We start from the raw sequence: 20,597 nt of genomic DNA on the forward strand, positions 1-20,597 counted from the left end.
AGCTGTTCTCTAGTTATTTATAGTGCTTTCGAGGGAGTGGTGTAAGGATGAAGTGAATTTATATGTAAAGTATGACAGTGCTTTTCACCTAACCTGGCACTCCTTAAAGGCAAATAGGTGCTATCTCTATCATACAGATAAGGGTGGTGGGGTACAGAAAAGTAAGTTGCTCAAAATCGCACACCTAACAAGGCCACGGGTCAAGCACACTGATTTTCGTGCAATGTTGCTCTTTTGATTAATAGCAAAGTTGCAGATTAAGAAAAATACAAAATTTTGAGAAAAATAATAAAGTTAGGGAATCCATTGAGTGGAGTAGAGCTTAATAACTATTTTTTTGTTTACTAAATTAGAAATCAGGCAAATCGATAGAATGTATAAATAGCAACATCACTTGTTTTAATCTTTTTTTCCCTATAGAGATAGAAAAATTGAAAGAAAAAATAAATCAATTTTTTTTTCCCATGGGCACATTTGAAAGTTTGGGATTGGAATTCCAAGGAAGAATTTAAGTATAATGAAGATATCTATTATCCCAAAACTAAAGTTGTGTATTTCAGTGGTCTGCCATCTTGAAAACGCAAAGTGGAACCAGAGTGAGAAATAATAGCTTTTAAATCAGTTGTCCCATTTTTTTTTTGACTGGTGAATCTCCTGATGTGTAGGTCCTAGCAAAGATGACAGGTTAAGTATACAACTTATGCATAGGTTTGGGAAAAATAAAGCCAGCATATTAAGTAATCCAATTTTACTTCTTGAAATTGCCACCATGTGGAATTTTCTAAATTTATAAATTCAAAATTTGTCATCCAATAGCCATATGCTATAAAATTCATTCCTGGGCTGTAAGAAAAAGCAAACCTAGTTTGTGAGAAACTGAAGCTTTTCCCTCATTTAAGAAAGCCCACTCTACTTTTACACTCTTTGGAAAAAAAAAAAAAAAAAGCAAAGAAAAACAGAGAAAAGAAAAGAAAAAAAATTACTTTAGTGTAATAACAGAAAATTACTTTTCCAAGAGTAAAAAATGTTAGTATATTTTCCTTAATTTTGAGTGTGGTAAGTATACTGAGAAAATGGGAAAAGGAAACCTACCACAATAATTCTTCCTTAAGATACATTTGTTTTAGGTTCTCAAAAATAGCCACAGACTTTTTCAAGACTTTTGAAGACACCAGCTTTTTAAGGTCCTGTTTAGTAGTAACATTGGGTGATGCAATGGTATTTTCCTCTATGAAGTTGTTAAGTAATTAAAAATTGATTTTTTAAAAAATCAAAAAATTTTTTCTTCAAAAGAATGTCGTTAATGTTTCTTATCTAAGAATTCTTAAAAGTAATAAGAGAATATATGGACTCTGTTTTTCGTATTTCTGTAATGTACCCAACTGTAAGATAGAGTTATCTTTAATATTTATTTCTGAGAATGTGGTTATGTGTTTTCTTGCTGGAAGTATAAATGGAGATAAGCGAGGATGAAAGAAAGAGGATTTTACCTAAAGTTTAGAAATGAATTCCCAAACTAGGCAGATGGCTGTGGGAACATCCACCAGGTTAGTGGCGTCTGCTGCATAGAGGGCACTGCAGGGCTCTTCTCAAGCTGTGAGCCTCCCACCTCAGCCCACCGACAGGACAGGACAAGGGAGGCTCCATCCCACGTCGGGATGTTAGACTCTTTAGATAGTATGTCCGAGTTCATCGAGTACATGCAGACACTGAGTAGAAGAATAAATGCCTTGTAATTCAGAGAAAAATTGGACAAACTGGAAGACAGCAATACGGCACAAAGGAAACAGGGAGCAAAACACACATTCATAAACTCACAGACATTCAAGACACGCCTGTGTGTGTGAAACATTACAGGTTTCATTAAAACCCCAAAGACATTTCTCTGAAACTCACTAGGTCCATTTCAGACAGGGTAGGCCAAAGGAACAGAGACTGGCTTCTTACACAGATGACGACTGAGCCAGTCTCCCACCTGCACACCAGAGTGTGAGCCTGGATGACAGCAGGCGAGGGATGCTGACTAGTTCTTTCTCGAGAAGGGAATACATCTGGGCACAAGACATGGTGGCTTGACTGTTCTGATGCAGCGGATTGGTTTTGTTTTGTTAAGGTTGATTTATTTATGAGAGAGAGAGCATGTGAGTGAGGGCAGGGGCAGAGCGAGAGAGAGGGAGAATCTCGAGCGGACTCCCCGCTGAGTGAGGAGCCTCACACGGGGCTCAATCCCCAAACCCTGAGGCCACGACATGAGCAGAAATCAAGGGTTGGATGCTCAGCTGGCTGAGCCACCCAGACACCCCCTGATGCAGCTTTTTCAAGAACTGTTCCAAAGCCTACTAACGGCAGCCCTGACACAGCTGGGGCACTCCGAGGCAGAAAAAAAAACATACTCCCAGTCCTTTTTGTAATTACCAAGTAGTAGATGAAGCAAATACCCTCACTCCATCCCTGACTTGCACTGCAGATTCCCACCTGTAGGACTTCAAGAATGAGTAAAGTGTGGAGCAAGGCTTAGGGAACGGGGGGAATTATCAGTGGGAGTTAGACATATGTATTGTGTTCATTACTTGTTAATTAAAAAAAATAGTGATTTTTGCTTTTTTAACCAGCTCTGTTCTTCCTGCCATAATAAAAACCTTCATTTTCAAGGAAATGCATGGCTTTCTGCAAGAAAGGGGGAGCTCTGCTTTTTCTTCCCCCTGCTATGGGAAAGGCCCAGAGATTTTAGAGGGCCCTGCGAGTTATATGAGAGTTTTGACTCCCTCTTGTGGCATGTTCCTTTTGAAACAAAAGGGGGGCTTATAGCTATGGACTGGTGAGTGGTAATTCAACTAAATAAGTAGGTGAAGATTCGCTCTGCTATAGTGAATTGAGGGGAAATGTTCTTTTCTGACTATGCAATGTACTCAGCACCTGGGCTGCTGAGATAAAGTGAGCAGACTGCTTCCATGGAAAAAAGAGTTTCTTCAAATTGCAATCTTTTAAACCTCAATTTGACATGACAAATATTAAAGTCAGAGGATAGTATACAAATATTTTAGTACCAGTTCAAGTAGATAGAAAAATGAGCATTCATTCTGATGCTGAATATTAATAAAAAGAACAAGTCTTCGGGTTCCTATATATAAGATCATACTATATATTGATTTTTCCCATTTTAGTCCCATCTATCATGTTTTGGGAATTTTGATTCTCAAAATTAAGCACAAAAATGAGTGTATAATCGCTTCAATTTGACATGGAAGCTAAAATACAATTACATTCATGAAAATCTTCATATTTCCAATGTTTTATTGGAGTTTTCAATTTTCATTCCTATGTTTGGAAACATTTACATGCTAGGCTTCAAAGTCAGCTTTTAAATTGGTGGAGAATAGGGAACGAGGCCAGCTACCTCCTCTCTTACAGGTCAATATATGTTTCTCTTGGATACAAAGTCTTTCCCATCATCTCTGCTACTCCCCTGGCTTAAGTTCTCAATGCCTCTTGTTGGGCTATTTCTGGGCCATGCTATGGTCCCCTTGCTCCCCGCCCCACTCCCCACGCCAATCCATCCAACACGGGTGACCATGACCAAGAGTTTCCACCACAGGGCCGCTCGCTCCACTCTCTTCTGTAAGAGAAACACAAGCCAAGAACCAACGGGTCCTACCACAAGAGGGGAGAACCCAACTAGAGAAAGAGGAAGCTAAGACGATCTTCACAAGCTTGTAAGCATTTTAGAAATTATACGCATCTGGTCAAAATCAAAATGATGTAATTCTGAAGATGTAAAATGCATTCAAAAGAAAATGAAGCAAACTTCTTAAACGTACAGAGATATTAAACTCGATTCTCTGGCCCTATAGGAAGAGACTCAGGCTGGAAACAAATGGAAGGAAATACACTTGAGCTCTATGTTGAGATGTTGAGAAATGTCCTTCCCATGGGGTTTTGGATTGAGCTCCTTCGTAGGGCATGATGCTGCTTCAAGGTTTGGCCACTTCCTTCTTCTCTGCTGCCTTAACGATTTGAACTTCACTAATATTAAACTAATTGCAATTTCCAAGCCTACCCTACTATTTTACACATCCACTATTTCCTACACGCCCTTTTCTCTGTCAAGACTTTCCTTACTATCTTTGTCTGATGAACCAATCTTTCAAATCCAGCTCCCGTATCACCAGGCTTCTGAGGATTATTATCTTGTCTCTTCAGATTTCTTCCTCTACATTATAATTAACCTTCTCTGCATGCTTTCATGTACTTCAAATAACATATTATACTTATTTGTTTTCATGGCTGGGGCCCCCCTCCTAGACATGATAAATCCTTGAGGACAGAATCTGTGTCTTTTTTTAACTTGGTATTTCCTTACAGGGTTTCCGGCACAAAAGAGATGTTCAGTATATGTGCAACTGAATAGAAATTTATGAGGGAATGACTATTATCCATGTCTTCCTTCCAGCTGCGGCTGTCCATTGACAAGAGTTGTTTTGTTTGGTTTTTCTGGCTCATCATTATGCATCTTTTCACTTTTTGAGTTCGACAGCTAGTGCCAAGGGAAGATCAAGGAAAAGTGGCCTGCATCTTGATGCCAGATTTTAAAAGTCTTCCCTCGCTCTAAAGCAGAAGAGGGAACATGGCCACTGGGGATGAAAAACAAAATCTTTTCACAAAGGTAACCGGGTTTGTTTACATGTTCTGGAGTATCAATGTTCAAAGAAATATGCGATGGCAGGACAATGAGGTGTCAAGTTCTACAGGCAAAAAGCCATAGAAGGAATATTCCAAAGATGGCCTGTCGCTTTCTCCTTTACCCCACCAAGTGCACAGCTTGAGAATGTATTTTAAAAATCTGATCTTGTTTTAAACCATTAAAGTATTTTCCAGGGTCTAAATAGCAGCCAGTTCTCCGTATATTATTCATGACTGCAGCCTGTCAGTGTGACTTGTTTTTTCCACTACTTAACTGAGTGTAGTATCATTTCCATTTTGCTACTGCCCGATAGTCCTGAGAAATGGAAGCTATAAAACTGCATTAGTCGAGAAGTATTAGTGGAGGAGGGTGGCTGTATCTTTTTACAAAGCTTAAAAGCTTACGCTGTAATAATAAAACGTTGGCTTTCTCCCCTCCTCGAATAATCAAAAGAAGAACTTGAAGGAAATGAAAGCAAAATCCAACAGGATTACAAAATCGGGGCAGAGTTAAGGAAAAATATTTTGAGTACCAGAAGAAATCTAAAATAAATAAAAAATAATAATACATTCGTGAAAGTGCTATTTGACCCAGATAATTGCTACTCAGTTATGTAACTGGAGACTCCTTGAAGAATCTAGCAGTGCACACACCAGGGAAGGCCGGATAAACATCTTTCCCCAGATGCCCATCTGGATTCCCCCAGCTAGCTAGCTAAAGAAGAAAGCGGATTCCTGGCAGTTTAGACAGAAAGCACGAGAGCAAAACCTGGTCAGTTGCCAGAATGATGAAACTAGGGACATAGAGGAACCCAGTTCTGGACCGCACGGGCCTGTGCCTGAACAGGAAGGGGACAACGTCGTGCCCTACCGATGACCATGGGACAAAGCAGAGCTGCGTGGCTCCAGCTCATTAATTAGTGACATCTGCTAACCCAGGAACCTAGCGTTTGAAACCACTTACTATCCATGTTTGAGAATTCCGGATCTGAAAGGAGGAGGTGAGGTCTCTGTCTTGGTGCATGACCCAGAATTCTCAGAGGGGGTGTTGCAGAATTCAACAAGGCTCATCCAATATATCTGGTCAACGGTGGAAAAGGAAGTTCAGGGAGACCTGCCTGGCCAGTGTGCTTGTAGAAGTCAAGATTCTGCTAAATACACAGGAATCATGATATTTTCAGAGTTTTTCTTTGTCCCATGTCATCTTACGATACAAACGTTCCAAGTATACAGAGAGGACATAATTAACTTTTTACCTGTATTGGTATTTCTTTTATCCTGTCTCTCAGTCAAGAATAATCTTTTTCCACCAGACCCAACTGTGGCAGATTTTCTGAACATTTTTGTGGTCACACATTTACATTTTCTTGAGACCCATCCATCTCTCCCCACACAAATGTGCTAAGCACACACAGCATGCGTGCACCCATGCACACGCTCCCATTCTCATTCGACAGTATTGTAGGGGAATCACATAATTTTATCTGTGGGTACCCGGCTAGGAATTCCCGCTTTGTCTCTTTTGTGTTGTTCTGGCTTTAGATAAAAATAAGAAGGGCACGTCTGCTTCCCCCACCTACTCCTTTGCCGCGGTCACTCAGGGAGTATCCAGTGTGCTGGGTTCGTGTTAGACGACAAGGGGACAAGTTTGCTGTCCCTCTTCTCTTCCTGTCTCTTTAGGACGTCTAGAACTCGTCTATATTTCCTTTCATCCTAACAAATGCTCTGCACTGGTAAATCATTAAACATCCCGCATAAATTACGATAAACGTCTTAACCAAAGCACAAGGCTTTGAATTGGCTTCTGGGCAAAATGTCTTACAAGTTTTTAAAAGACATTGACGGTCTTGGTCAAGGTTACCTGGCAAAAACAATTCTCTCTGGAGTTTTTCCCTGGCCTGTTGTGAAAAGCATCTTTTCTTCAGCCAGTCAGCTTCAAATTCACTGCAATGCTCGTTCGGCCACGTGATGCAAACCTGGTAACACAGAAAGCGAGTGTCACCTTGTATTCTGCGTACATGCCCTTGGGTTCCCTGTAGCTGTTTCTGAAGGTCACCTTAAGATAATCAGGGGATGCAATTAGGCTTTAGTCTTTTATTTATTTATTTTGTGTGTGTGTGTGTGTGTGTGCGTGTGTGTGTTTTCACATATGTACTTGCAGGCCTTGGAAGACAAGCAAGCTGAAAGCCAAGGGGATACAGGTGTGGTCAGAGGCCTCTTGGACGCCACATAAGAAATAAAACCGAGCTAGATGCAGAGTTCTTGTGCTGTGGCCTCTACACCTGTCATTTCCAAACGTCCCGTGATGACTTGAAGTCAGACATCACGGAGTTCACCCCTCTAGGAGTGTCAGAACTCGGAGGGATGATGAGGAGACACACCGTCATCATAATCAGTGACTGTGACAACCGCCCCTTGTCCTGTAAGACGAGCACCACAGGCGTAACTCTTCTCGTCCTCGTGCGACTCTAGAAGGAAGGAACTACTAGTAGTCACTTTTTCAAGTGAGGGACGGAAGGGTAAATAGTGGTTCTAAGGTCACACAGCGAGCGACCAGTGAACCCTGGGAATAAAGTCCTTGAGCCCAGATGGCGACAGGAGTCGGGGGGAGAGCCGTGACCTCGCTGGTCACACTTGCTCTCCTGCTAACTCTCCTGGTGAGTCTGGGAGAAACACAGGCTGCTGGCCCCATCCAGTCTGTGGTTTTGAGAGCTAGGGTTTTGGGGAATCCTAAAACAGGCCTTGCCTATCGACTCTCTCATTTGACTCAAAACGCGTCCATCAGTCCGCGTTTCTGGGTGCTCACTGCGAGCCAGACACCGGGGTGAGCGTTTCCACCCACATCTTCCCGCTGAATCCTCGTGTCGCCTCTACGGATAGCCGTGCTAGTAGCCCTACTTTACAGGTGAGGAACCTAAAGCCCAGAAGCATTCTTTTTCTTGTAGAAGTCACCGGCCCGGGTCTGAGGCTGTCACGCTCTGAAGGAATGCTGAGCAACACTGCCACAGGAGCAGAGGTACAGATGGCAGTGACGATAAGAGAAGCCCCCTTTCACCGAGCGAGCTTACTTTGCACCAGGTGCACATGGTTCTCTAGTATTTTATATGCACAATCAAATGACGAAGAGGTCACTATTTGAGTTATCGGAGACTGGGCCCTTCCTTCAACCTGGGAGGGAAAGGAGGGAGAGTTTAGAGCCGGTTACCTTTCTTCTGTCGAATGTCAAGCCTTTAATAACAATGTTCACATCAAGAGCTTCGACGAGAAGTTTCCGTGCTTTTGCCGAGTCCAGGTAGCAGTCGGGGCACTGGCAGTTGTCTCTCAGCCATACAGCCGGGTAGAGAGACTCCGCGCCATCGTGCCACAAGATCTGCATCAGATGAGCCCCATCCAGCACCTCTGCCTTTTGGATGGCACAGTGCATGTTTCTGCTCCTTGCAGGTGAATCCTGTCAGCCACCTGCCGCGAGCGACAAATCCCAGTTACAAGGAATCTCAGGCAGATCGAGTCTGAACGCGACTTCTAAGAGTGCGAACAATTCAAGGGGACTCTGGCTCCTGCCGTTCGGTCGGCTGCCAGAGTTTGGGGTTTGACTTATCAACGCTGGGACCTTTGTTCTGGGGAGAGTGTTTCATGTGCTGTAAACAGAAACACAGTGGCTAAAAGTAAATAAGATAGATAAACATGCTGAATCAGGATCCAGAGGAAAAGAGTTCTTTGTGGGTTTTTTTCCCAGAAATTTTAGATAAGTTCCGAACCAAGGACATACACACTTTCATAATTGTGTTTGCTTAAAAGCTCCGAAAATTTCTTTTCTTTTTTTTTTTTTTTTTTTTTTAAGATTTTATCTATTTGTTCATGAGAGACACAGGAGAGAGAGAGGCAGGGACCCAGGCAGAGGGAGAAGCAGGCTCCATGCAGGGAGCCCGACGTGGACTCGATCCTGGGACTCCAGGATCACGCCCTGGGCCGAAGGCTGGCGCCAAACCGCTGAGCCACCCAGGGATCCCCAGAAGCTCCGAAAATTTCTTAAGGGAGAAAAATACCCCACACATTGAAGGTACAACTAATCATCTCTGTGCTATTTTAACTGACATTCAATTGCACATGACTTTTGGGGGAAAAAATGCTTTTAAGATGCTAAATTAGTACACTTGTTCTACTGAGGGGGATTTTAATGCAATTTATTTATTCTAGGAGGTACTATCACCCAGTGCATTGTGCTATTTCTCTTCCATCATCTACTTTTTTACTTATACGTTTCATTTTCTAAATGCAGTATAAAAGTTCCCAGGCTCTGCGAGCAACCCACTCTTGTCTCACTTTATTTCTCTGGGATTTTTATGTTTTAAAATAGTGTGCCTCGATATTATGGTTAGTTTATTTTTTAAAAGATTTATTTATTTGAGAGAGAGTGAGAGAGAGAGCACGAGCAGCAGAAGGGGCAGAAGCAGAGGGAGAAGCAAATCCTCACTGAGCAGGGAGCCTGACGTGGGGCTCGATCCCAGCACCTTGAGGTCATGACCTGAGCCGAAGGCAGATGCCTAACCGACTGAGGTACCTGGGTGCCCCACGTATTCTGGTTTAGTTTAATCTAAACCTTCACTGAGTATTTTTATGAATCTTCATCTTCCTTAGGAATCCATGACTTCTTTTTATGAAGAAACACACCAAATTTTGAGGGCATGAAGTATTTATAGGAAAGAAAATCAAGCGAAAAGAGAGCCACAAGGCATTGCGGACTGAGCACCTCAGCGTTGACTATGATTCCATTAACGACTACATATTTGGCCTTCTGAAATTGGGTCGACGTGTCAGTGTTCAATTGTGTCAGTCTCACTCCCCTCGCATATAATATTCTAGGATTTCAGATTGACAAAGAAGAAGTAGAACACCTTCACTTGTTCCATATAATGATTAGCTCCTCATTAGCAGAAAGTGACACTTGACCATAGAAACGGGACTTCGCTGTCATGGGATGAAGGGGAGGCACATCCACACACACACACACACACACACACACACACACACACACACACACAGTGACTGCTTAACAGGCCCCTTCTACGTAGTAGATCCCGCCCCCCTATGTACCAGGTACCGCAGTAGACACTGGGAGATTCAAGGTCAGGCAGGACGAAACAGCTCGTGGCCTTCCTTGAACTTACAGATAGGAAGACTTTATGTGCCATTAACGTAACTTTAAAAAATACTTTCCATTAAAAGAACACAACTTTCAGGTGATAGTTTTACATATACCTCCTCAAATCATTAACTTGGATGATTTAGGTTATGAAGCCGGGCCAAGACAAGAAAAGACTGTTTTCTGCAGTTAGCTCAACCACACTAAAGTTACCTAATGATAAAAAGAGAGACGCAATTGGCAGGGCTTCATGTGCTTATGCCTACTCAGGTACCCTCGTCCAGTTTTTTTTTTCTTAATACCTTACAATAGCCACAGGGCAGTACTATGACCTAGAGAAATCATCAAAGATATTATTTAGTTCAAACTTGGGCATTTACCTCATAGATTTCGAGTAAGGGGCCCACAGGAAGTGCAAACATAAGCAGAATGGGTAGGGCGCCTAATTTCCCTGATAGCATAAGGGGAGGCTGGCAGGTTTTTCCTTAAAGGTGGTTTCAGAGGACAGTGATGGTTCCAGTAAGTACAGAATAATATAACCAGGTCCTTAAATAACGTGCCATTCGTAAGGACAAGAAAAGGAGAAATGTTGTGACTGTTTAAGTCTGGGGTGACAAATATTTCACGCAAAAGGACAGACAGCACATATTTTTGGCTTTCCAGGCTATCTACAGTCCCTAGCACGAATTCTTGTTTTTATTTTTTAAAAATTTGTAAGAATGTAAAAACTCTTCTGACCTCCTAAGCTGGACAAAGCAGGCTGCAGGCCATACTTGGCCCACAGGCAAGACCTTGCCTGGCCTCAATCGGGTTTCGGAAGGCACGCTTCCATTACGGTGGTAGACAATCATACTTCAACACAGAAAACAGATCTTTCATTTCTCCTTGTATATAAAGTTAAACACATCATTCAGATAATACTAAGCCCCTTCTTTTGGCCAGCAGTGCTGTACCAGAAAGTTCAAAGATCACCACGAGGTTCCAGAGTTCGAGAAAAAGTGAGGTAATTACAAAAGTAAGAATGGCACCCTGAGTTGTCTGAGAGGCTCCAGGACACCCCCGTAGAGAGAAAGTGTATCTGAGGAAGCCTCCCGGGATGGGATCAATGCTTCTGAAGGCACATTGACTCCTCGCTCCTATCGACGCCCATACGGACATGTGCCTCTGTGTACCAGACATGAGGCTATTATAAGTCTTCTTTGTATAAGGCTATGCTTTTCCAGTGGGTGGCAAGCCGACGACAGGTAGAAAAGGTTCTGGTTTCATAGCAAATAAACATCAACATGGAAGATGGAGCGTCCACAGGCAAAACACAAGTGGGGACAAAAAATACATGCACGTATCCTAATTTGTTTATCTTGTTATTTATTCTTGTTGGTACTTAACCTGATCTATTTATAAACCGAGGGGTTGTTCCCTTGCTCAAACTACCTGCCAAGAATCAAAGGCAAAAGGCACCTCAAAATATCAACACACGCTGAATAAACGTACGTGGCTTCCAAACTCACCTTCTCTATATTGAGACCCAGTTACCTTTTTCTGTTTGAGAAAGAGAGAGATGGAGAGAGAAAGAGGCCATGGGGGGGTGGGGAGGCTGGGGGAAAGGGAAGGAGGGAGGGAGAGAGAGAGAGAATCTCAGGCAAGCTCCACTCCCAATGCAGAGCCAGATGCCAGCCCTGAGATCAGGATGAGCTGAAATCAAGAGTCAGGACGCTTAACCCACTGGGTCACCCAGGCGCCTCAACAGAGCTACCTTTTAAGATACATTCGACATCTTGGTCCTGATGTGATTTCAAAACCGTGTAGGACGTGTTTATCCCACTCTACCAGTCCTTCAGTTACAGTCCACTAAAATCACGTGTCTCCTTCATTCCCTCTTTCTCCAAGTCTACTCAATTTCTCAGCCTATTCTTTATAACGTGGGGTCTCTTGATTCTGTACCTTTCAGGATGCATGGTTACTTTCCAGGTTATCAATGTCTTTCAAAATGTGGGACTTTGAATTACTACATTTCTAGTGTTAAAAGAGAGAGAGAGAGAAATGAGTACCTTAATGAGGAAGGATTTCTTATTTTTTATTATTTATTTATTTATTTATTTATTTATTTATTTATTTTTTACCTTGAGAGTTTGGAAGAATAGTGGTAACTGTTTATGGGATCTTAGGATAGAGTAACCGGGTTGGTTGTACAGTAAGAATATTGGTTTTAGTTATATTGACAGTAAGCTGACAGTACTAGTAATAATAGTAAACGTTTTATTTACCAAATGCCTTCTTCATGCCAATCACATGCTAAGTGCTTGACAGACGATAACTCCTTGGATCTTCATCATAACCCAATGAAACATGTGCTGCGATTACCTGAATAGGCCGCAGAAGAAAGAGGCGAGGGGGTGTCGGCCTGCAGATGGTCCGCAGAATGTCTTAAGCTCTCCAAGGGAGTGAGACAATTAAGGAAAATATAAATTCTTTTCATTTATTTTTATCACCAACATCCCACGCCTGTCAGTGTATATTCCGGACTCCACTCATTTTCTATGACGTGTTCATTGACGGGTTGGAAGAAGTTTTGGCTGAACGGATTTTTACAAAACTTGGAACTCGATACCTTGATTCTTGATGGATACCTTGCGTGAAGGGTACATTTCCCACGACCACAAACGTTGTCCCTGTCCTCGAAGACGACACGGTGCCCATGTCCCCCTGACTGCTGCAAGTGCTCACACCTACAGGCATCTGAACCAAGCAACGCTAATTACATTCCAACCTGCCATTTGAAGCTTTCCGTCTCCCTCTGTCGCTCTTTTCTTTTTCTCTTTCCTTTTTTCTACCTAACATGTTTGAACTGGAAAGGAAAAAGCACACTTCCAGATATAGGGGAACCTGATGCCCCCGGTCCCCCGGCCCCCCACCAGCCTGCTTGGCCAAATGGATATGCTGAGGAGGGTATTTCAAGGGAGGAGGTGCTTTCGAGACCAGTGGCTGATGGGAGCTGCCCCAGGCCCAGGCAAGAGTGTGGAAGAACAGGAAAGACTTGGGTGTTGCTGAGGCTCGATTGTTTGGGTGTCTGTGAAGGAGCTTGCTGGGTCATTTCTACTCTTCACAATCCCTTTCTCAACTCATGACAAAGGTGAATGGTAATCCAAACAAAAGCAGAGAGAAATGGGAAAACTGTTTCCCTCTTTAACCTGTCTTGTTACTCAAAGCTCTGTTGGGCTTTTATTCTATGCGATGAACTTTCAAAAAAGAGAAAGAAAAAGCAAGGATCACCAGTATTTAAAGGCAAATTTTTTTCTGAAAAATTTATAGGCTTATCCGTGAGTATGATTTGTTGAAATCTGGTTTTCCATTTAGCCCACGTGACCTGTTCAAATTGAAGCCCTGTGGAAGCATCATAGACGTGGAGTTATCTGATCAACTACTGTGTTTTTTCGAAGAGGAGGAAAAAAAGAGAAAAAGGAAAAAGTAGATGTTCCCAGCTAAATATATATTAAATATGTACTTTACCAATGGGTCTTCTTTGCTCAGTTAAAGAGCACCTATAAAACAAAAACATCTCTTTCTTTTAGGACTTATTACTTGGCTTCTCCTTACAATTACCATTTGGCTTATGAAACAATCAGATTGGTTTGTGTGGGAGGGAGTAGACTTGCTTGTCCTGAAAAACAGATCATGGGGCAGGGGGATTCCAACCTGATAGGATCGATTTCTTTTAATTTAATCCCAGCACTTGGGGTGTACGCGTGTGTGTGTGTGTGTGTGTGTGTGTGTGTGTTCCTTCCTAACTGACTCACCATATTTTTCCCCTTCAGAGTTATGGAAGTTTATTTGGGGCTCCTGTTTGGCGCAACTAAATGGTCTGTTTTAGAGATTACCCTACTTCAGCAATGGGCGTGGTTCTCTCCTTTTAAAAATTTCATAAATTCAAGTTCTGTCAGCTGGTTTTCTCGAGCACAGTTTGGAAACTCAAGGAAGTAGCTCTGCAAGTTATTTTATGCCTTGATCTTGGAAATGAAAGAACTCAGAACTCGAAGTCTCCGGGCCTGAGAGAAACAGCTCGTGCTATCACTGGGCTCAGTGCCCTCATCTGATAGGCGAGCATGACGGACGCTCAGATGCTGGTGTGATGTGCAAGCCCACGACGCTGGCTGGTGGGGGGCCGCTCCACCCTGGCTTTGCCAGTTCACCCGGCACACATAAAGTAAACAGTTCCTGGTTCTAATGAAAGACGGTGCAAAATTTCTTCAAACACCAATCACAACTAATTTGAACCATGGGGTTTGGAGAAGCTTCTCAGGAAGTTGATGAGAAGCTTCCCAGTTACTATACGTGAAATTTAAATTGACGGGAATTACTAAGATACATCGAAGGAGGCTGATTCATCCACTAGATTACCGACCCCTAAAATAAAAGACTATAATTTTTTTTTTGGACCGTTTTTCGTAAGAGAAGGAAGGAATAGGGCTCATGTTATCAAATGTGAATTTCCACCTTCTTCTTCGGGTAAGTCATCAGCCCTGCTATCAGATAGCGGGGTCCTCCAACGTGTCTGTCCTCCTGCTCCTGGGTGGTAGGATCAGAAAATGATCACAATGCAGGAAACGTGTAAATTGTGTGTGAGTGTGTGTGTGTGTTTCTGTATAAAATCATTCATTTTGCACTTATTCTGTTCTGGCCCTCTGCTAATGCCTTCAATTATATTAATTTGATTTAATCCTCTGGAAAACACTGAGCTCTGCGCCATCACTTCTATTTTACAGGTGACCTAGAGCTTGGACAGGAGAAGCAACCGACTTGAGAGCAGGGGAAATGGGAACCTGCCCACTACACTGAACTACGTCATGGGGAATCTGTGGCTGAATAATTTCTCAGGCGAACATTTTAATTTACCAAAAATATGCTGTTAAAAGAGTCGCCAGATCTCGAGTTTGTTGGTTGTTAGTTGACCTCACTGTCCGACATTGCATCATTGGAAGAGGAGGAAGTTTTCCAGACATTACACCATAAAGGCTTAGACAGTATTACTATTCTTTTATATATCAACCTTTAAATCATAAAACTCAACTCACCTGGTAAGGTAAGGGTTGACCAGGCTCTATTTGCGTGTTTGAACGTCTGAACCTGAGTATCTGCTGCACACATGCACACTCATTACCCTTGCTGCCTACGGGCCTTCAGCTCAGAGGCCGTTGTCTTTTATTTATTTGTTTGACTTGATTTAGTAGGAGGCTGAGCCACTTAATAATTCATGAATATACTCCTGTGGGTAATGAGTCCTATAAAGCCATTAGAAAAAAAAACAGTCTCCATTCTCTTGAGTAGGTTCACCAGTCTGCCTGCCACTGTGTTGAAAGTATCAGATTTTGTGCAAACACTTCCTTCCTAAATGATTAAAAGGAAAACTTTTCACAAAAAGCTTCACTCTGGGAGAATGACCCCAATCCGATCCAAACTCCTCTATCAAAGTGCTCCCTGACGGGTGTAATGCAGGGCACTGGGTCTAGATCTTTGAACCAGAACATGTATTCGTTATGAGAAATCCTATGTTTTATAATAAAATCCATCCAAAACACCTGTCATGTCTCCTCTTGAGCTACATTTGGGGGTAAAAAAAGAACTGAAAATGCACACAAAGGTCGGTCTTAGCTGAGCAGTATCCTGCAGAAGCACGTCACACTCAGCTTTCTGGCCTTAACAAAGGGCCAAGGTACAATATGCAGCCCTTTCTTCGGGCTGGGCTGTGGATTATTCGGTGACTGTTTCCAAATCCAGCCCGAACCCGCCCTTTCCCGCCACCCAGTCTGCTCTTTAGACAGTATCCTCTCTGTCCCCTGGTAGGCTTTCTGGATCAGCCCAGGGACTGTCAAGTAACTTGACTACCAGACTAAGCCAAACATAATTGGGAAAGGAAGGCTGCCAAGAAGCAATCGGATCCACCGCATTCCCAAATCAAGCCTATTCGGGGTGAGAGGGCCCATCCCCGTGGGGGCCCACAGGCCGGGAGACACACGTGCCTGGGTTCCCAATGGGATGCTCCCCCGTCCCAGCCCCCAGCCCCGGCGCCCTTCAAATAAGGCGAAGCTGAGCTTAATCGTACCTGTTCTCAGATGTGCTTCAGGCGCCAAACCACGCACCACTTGCCCAGGAAAGGAAACGTCAGCTTTGATCCTCACCGTCCTCTGGAGAGGGAGCCTTCTGGGAACCGGCACATCCCGGATTGACCTGCCTGCAGTTTCCCCACATCTGACATGTGATGTAGCTACTGCTTGGGAGCCTTTCTGCTCCTGGCAGCTCCACGGAAGCCCTGCCCCCAGACACGGCTGAGGCTTGCAAATGAGGAAGGATGTCCCAATCTGAAGGTGTAGCAACTCCCAGAGGGAGCTTGGGGGGGGGGGGGGGAGGGAAGGGGGGAGAGTGGTGCGGGGAGAGAGATGGAGATAGGAAAGGAAGGGAAGAAGGGAAGGAGGGAGGGAAGGGAAGGAGGGAGGGAAGGAGGGAAAAGAGGTAGGGAGGGAAGGGAAGGAAGGAGGGAAGGAGGGAAGGAAGGAGTGAAGGAAGGGAAGGAAGGAGGGAAGGAAGGAGGGAAGGAAAGGAAGGGACGGAAGGAAGGGAAGAATGAATTCCCGCCCCGAAAACAAGCAGCAAACCCACCATACTCTTGACCCCGACACCCACTCTTGGCCATGTCCTTCCCCTTCTTTTCCCTCTTCCTCTTTCCCCCTTCCCTTCCCTTTCCATGTCCCCCTTCCACCTTCCCCCTCTCCCTTCCCCCTCCCACCTTCCCTTCTCCCTTTCCCCCCTTCCTCCGTCTCCCTTCCCCCTTCTCCCCCTTCCCCCTTCAGCCTTCCCCCTTCTGCCTTCCCTTCTCCCTTCCCCCTTCCCTTCCCTTTCCACTTCCCCTTCCCCTTTCCTCCTTCCCCCTTCCCTTCCCTTTTCACTTCCCCTTTCCCCCTTCTCCCTTCCCCCTTCCCCCTTCTCCCCCCTTCCCCTTTCTCCCTTCCCCCTTCAGTCTTCCCCCTTCTGTCTTCCCTTCTCCCTTCCCTTCCCTTTCCACTTCCCCCTTCTCCCTTCCCCTTTCCTCCTTCCCCCTTCCCTTCCCTTTCCACTTCCCCTTTCCCCCTTCCCTTCCCATTTAAGAAAACTTTCTTCTTAAAATCAGCTCCCTGTTGAGTCACATGAACTTCAGTTCCCGTAGGCTACACCCCCCAGGAGGTCTGGGTGAGACCGGGAGAGGTGCCACTCCCCTGGGGAGCCAGGTGTGTTTGCAGGGGAGGAGGCCTGGGCGCTCCAGGGGCAGGGCAGGGACATGGGGTTGTAGTGACCACACGGGGACACCCGGGGACCTGTTGATGGCCGGGCCGAGTTTCAGCGAAACCTAGGACCAATGGAGAAGTTCTGCTGCTTGCACAATTTCCCGTTTTGAAGAAGGAGAAACAGTAGGATTTACGAAGAATATTTGCCATATAAGCAGTTGATATACACAGCATTCTCCTAGTTCAAATTTTAGTCATTTTCAAAAGGTTTCAAAAGTTCAAAAAGTGTTCGAATGACATTAAAAAGACTATAATTTATATATAATTTTATATAAAGAAGAAAACCAAAATAACCCATCATCCCCTTGCCCTCACATTATTAAGAAAAAAAAAAGAGAAAGATTAAAGAAAAGTTTTTCTTCTCCCTCTTTTGAATTCCTTTTCCCAAATATAATAATTATTTTTTTTCCTATACCGAGGCATTTACTATACAAATGTGTAACCCAGCGGTGTGCTGGCAAATAATGAACAGGTGACCACATAGTCCTAATCCTCAAGTAAATAACACAAGTGTTTTTATTATCCATGGTGACAGGTCCCATGAGTAAGGAGCAAGCCCAGTCTAGAATTTGCAAAACGATTCAGGCAGGTAGGTCAGAAGGAACATTTGCATTGAGTGGGACGCTGTCCTCAGTCTGTCCCATAACTAATACTGTGACAATAAATAAATACCAGTAATCATTTTGCCAACTGCAATCAATCATCAGCTAGCTAGGCTCTGAGGTTTTTAGACATTCTGATTCCAAGAACTTAGTAATTCTGAGTAAATAACAAACTGTCCATAGATGGTAAATATTAAATATTTTCCACTTGGGTTGATGAAAGGGGTGGTAATATGACCAATTTGGTCTTGGAAATAATTTGTTTTAAATAATTAAACTGGTATCTTTCCCCTTAGTGGGACGTGAACTCCATGAGGGCTTTGGAACTCCTGTATTTTGTGCCATTCTTCAAATAGGAAGTAGTGCTTTGGGTTTTAGGGGCCCCTACTCTGGCCCTCCTTCCTCTGTACCATGTGTCATCCATTTATGAGACCAAGGGACCCAGCCGGAGCCCTCACCATCCCTCTATTTTAGATAATGCTCTGCAAGCCGAGGCCCTGAAACTTCAGAGCTGCAAGGACTTGTGCCTCTTCTAGGGTCTGCAAGTGATCTCTTCTGTTTCTCCAGGCCACGGAGGTGGTACTGTAGCCCTGGTATATACACACCAAGGCCCAGGGGATGATCCAGGGGATGATCCAGGGGCAGCTGTGCATGTGTGTAGGGTGTACGGATAGGTGAAGCTTGGACGTGCATTCTGGGGCATCCACACAGTTTCCCTCCCTGTGCAGGATGAAACTCAGTGTAGGATGAAAAGTGGAGGGGTCCGAGGCTCTCAGGCTGCAGGCTGGGACCTATAGTCTAGGGACCGGCCCTCCCTCCCTTCCCAAATTCTGGCGCGGAACAACAAGGCATCTGGGAATTCCATTTTTTTTTAATTGCTGTTATTGCTTCATATTTTTATTTAAATTCTAGTTAGTTAGCATATAGTGTAATATGGCATCTGGGAATTCTAAGTTCAAAGTTGGACTTCTGGGTTATTATGAAGGTATATTTTTCAAGGTTGGAGGATAGAATATATTTCATTCAGCCGTTAGATTGTTAGAAGCAGTGGTGTGCTGTTAAGTGTTCACCAAGATGCTCCCTGAAAACAGCAACCGTCACCACCCGATTTGTGGCATTTGCCCTTTGTTGTGGTGTATAAATGCTCCTGCCGTGGCCAATTTTAAGGTACAGAGGCAACACGACTGAATGTGAATTTGGGAAGCGAGAAATCCAGTTGGCTCTTCTGGGCTCAGAACTAGAAGAACTAGAGCTAGACGCAGCGCACCTCTGTTCATAATTTTAAATACTTAGACATGTGGTCTAGGGGCTTTAATTTATACCCTCATCCTTGGCCCTCCCAATGCTAACGACGTACCCCAGTGCACAGAAAAGTGCTGGCATATAGTGAACCCTTAATAAATACCTCTTGAATAAAAAGCCCCATTACTTGTGTGACTTTAGGTAAGCCATTTATCTATCAAGTAATCTGTACTTTACAGAGTTCTTGACCAAATTATACAGTTCATGGAAAAGCATCTGGCATAGTTCTTGGCACCTAATATACAATCGATAAGTGCTGTTGAAAGAATGAATAATTGGCATTCAATAAATTTTAATATCCTTTTTATTATCATATTTGGGCAAGATTCAAGTTTTTTAGTTTAAGCCATTCCTAGGTGTTTGTAATTTTCTGCAGTTGTCTCTAGGTCAAGACAAATGCCCGCTTCTTTCAGGGTTTTTCTTGGAGAGCCCTTTGAGATAGACATCTCATTTTTATATAGTTCCCAAGGGAACCGCGCTCACACAATGTTACTCATTTTAGAAAGTTTGGTAAAATTCCATTTGGCAACAAATCTGTTATCTGAGCCTAGGGGAGAAAGGCTATTTTTTTTTTTTTTAATGCTCTAACTTTGTTCTCAGCTGTATTTTGTATCCTGGGATAGTAGAGAGAAGAAAAAAATGGCTTTGAATTAATACTGAAGATTTAGTCATTCCATATGTTCTCTCAGTGAGGAATATACTGAGTTTTTAAGACAAACGTGTGAGAAATCAGAAATCTAAAGGCCTCAGCAGTGGTATTCTTCTCTTCTGCCTGGTTAATTGAATGAAGCTTAATGATGAGTGATAATTTCTACTTAGAACGTTGTTCCCATGAACATCTTCCATTGGCTGGTAATGGTTACACTGAGTAGAAGAACTGTTTCTTTTCAGAAAGAAAATAATTAATTTCTTTAAATTAAATTTAAATTAATTAATTAATTTAATTCCTAAATAGCAGGTATCTTCTTTCTCTTGAGGATGTTTTCTTCCTCTCCAAATATTTCAGTGTTGCTACTATGTGCTCAATGGGCCCCTTTTCCCACACCTCAACAGGTTTTTTTGTTTGTTTGTTTGGTTGGTTGGTTTTTTTTTTAGCAGTTAGACATCTTTTTCTCTTCACAGTGCCACAAGTAGTTTTTCGTTTTACCAACAATTCCTCCCCAAAAGTTGCTTAGCTGAGCTCTGTTCCTATAAACTCAAAACTTTGGAAGGAAATCTCTCATAAATGTAGAAAAGATCTTGTGTGGGAACCTACCTTTATTTATACTATCAAAAATGATCTCCACAAAGATCAGATCAGAAAAGAGTTGGAAACTCATCCGACAGGCTGTTAATGAAAACACAGACTCATTGATATGAACATCAACTTAAAGGCAGAGCTCAGGAAAATCATCAGTAAATGCAGACTATAATTTGCCTTTTGGAAGAGTCTTAGACATCTTCTGATTTAGCAATATTATTTTATAGATGGTGAATCTGAAACATTTCTAAGCTTTATTTTTTTATTTTTTTTATTTTTTTCTTTCTTTTAAATATTTTATTTATTTATTCATGAGA

The 20,597-nt window shown here is 43.1% G+C and overlaps 1 protein-coding gene and 1 long non-coding RNA gene across 3 annotated transcripts in view; one reads left to right on the forward strand and one right to left on the reverse strand.

Annotated features, from left to right (window-relative positions):
* The window catches only part of LOC140614641 (uncharacterized), a 45,210-nt gene extending 36,820 nt beyond the window's left edge, over window positions 1-8,390 (forward strand). The window contains exons 4-6 of the long non-coding RNA XR_012015435.1: window positions 6,842-7,337; window positions 7,626-7,696; window positions 8,122-8,390. This is a non-coding gene — a long non-coding RNA (uncharacterized lncRNA). The remainder of the gene's footprint in view (window positions 1-6,841; window positions 7,338-7,625; window positions 7,697-8,121) is intronic.
* Window positions 1-16,061, reverse strand: part of BBOX1 (gamma-butyrobetaine hydroxylase 1) — a 59,081-nt gene extending 43,020 nt beyond the window's left edge. For both annotated transcript variants that reach the window (XM_072793733.1, XM_072793734.1), the window contains exons 1-3: window positions 15,921-16,061; window positions 7,886-8,139; window positions 6,542-6,656 (exon numbers count right to left, since the gene is read on the reverse strand). In XM_072793733.1, coding sequence (XP_072649834.1) covers window positions 6,542-6,656; window positions 7,886-8,104 — 334 coding nt within the window. In that variant the 5' untranslated portion in view covers window positions 8,105-8,139; window positions 15,921-16,061. The remainder of the gene's footprint in view (window positions 1-6,541; window positions 6,657-7,885; window positions 8,140-15,920) is intronic.
* Window positions 16,062-20,597: the final 4,536 nt, after the last annotated feature.

Source organism: Canis lupus, chromosome 23 (assembly GCF_048164855.1).
Source record: "Canis lupus baileyi chromosome 23, mCanLup2.hap1, whole genome shotgun sequence".
NCBI lineage: Eukaryota > Metazoa > Chordata > Mammalia > Carnivora > Canidae > Canis > Canis lupus.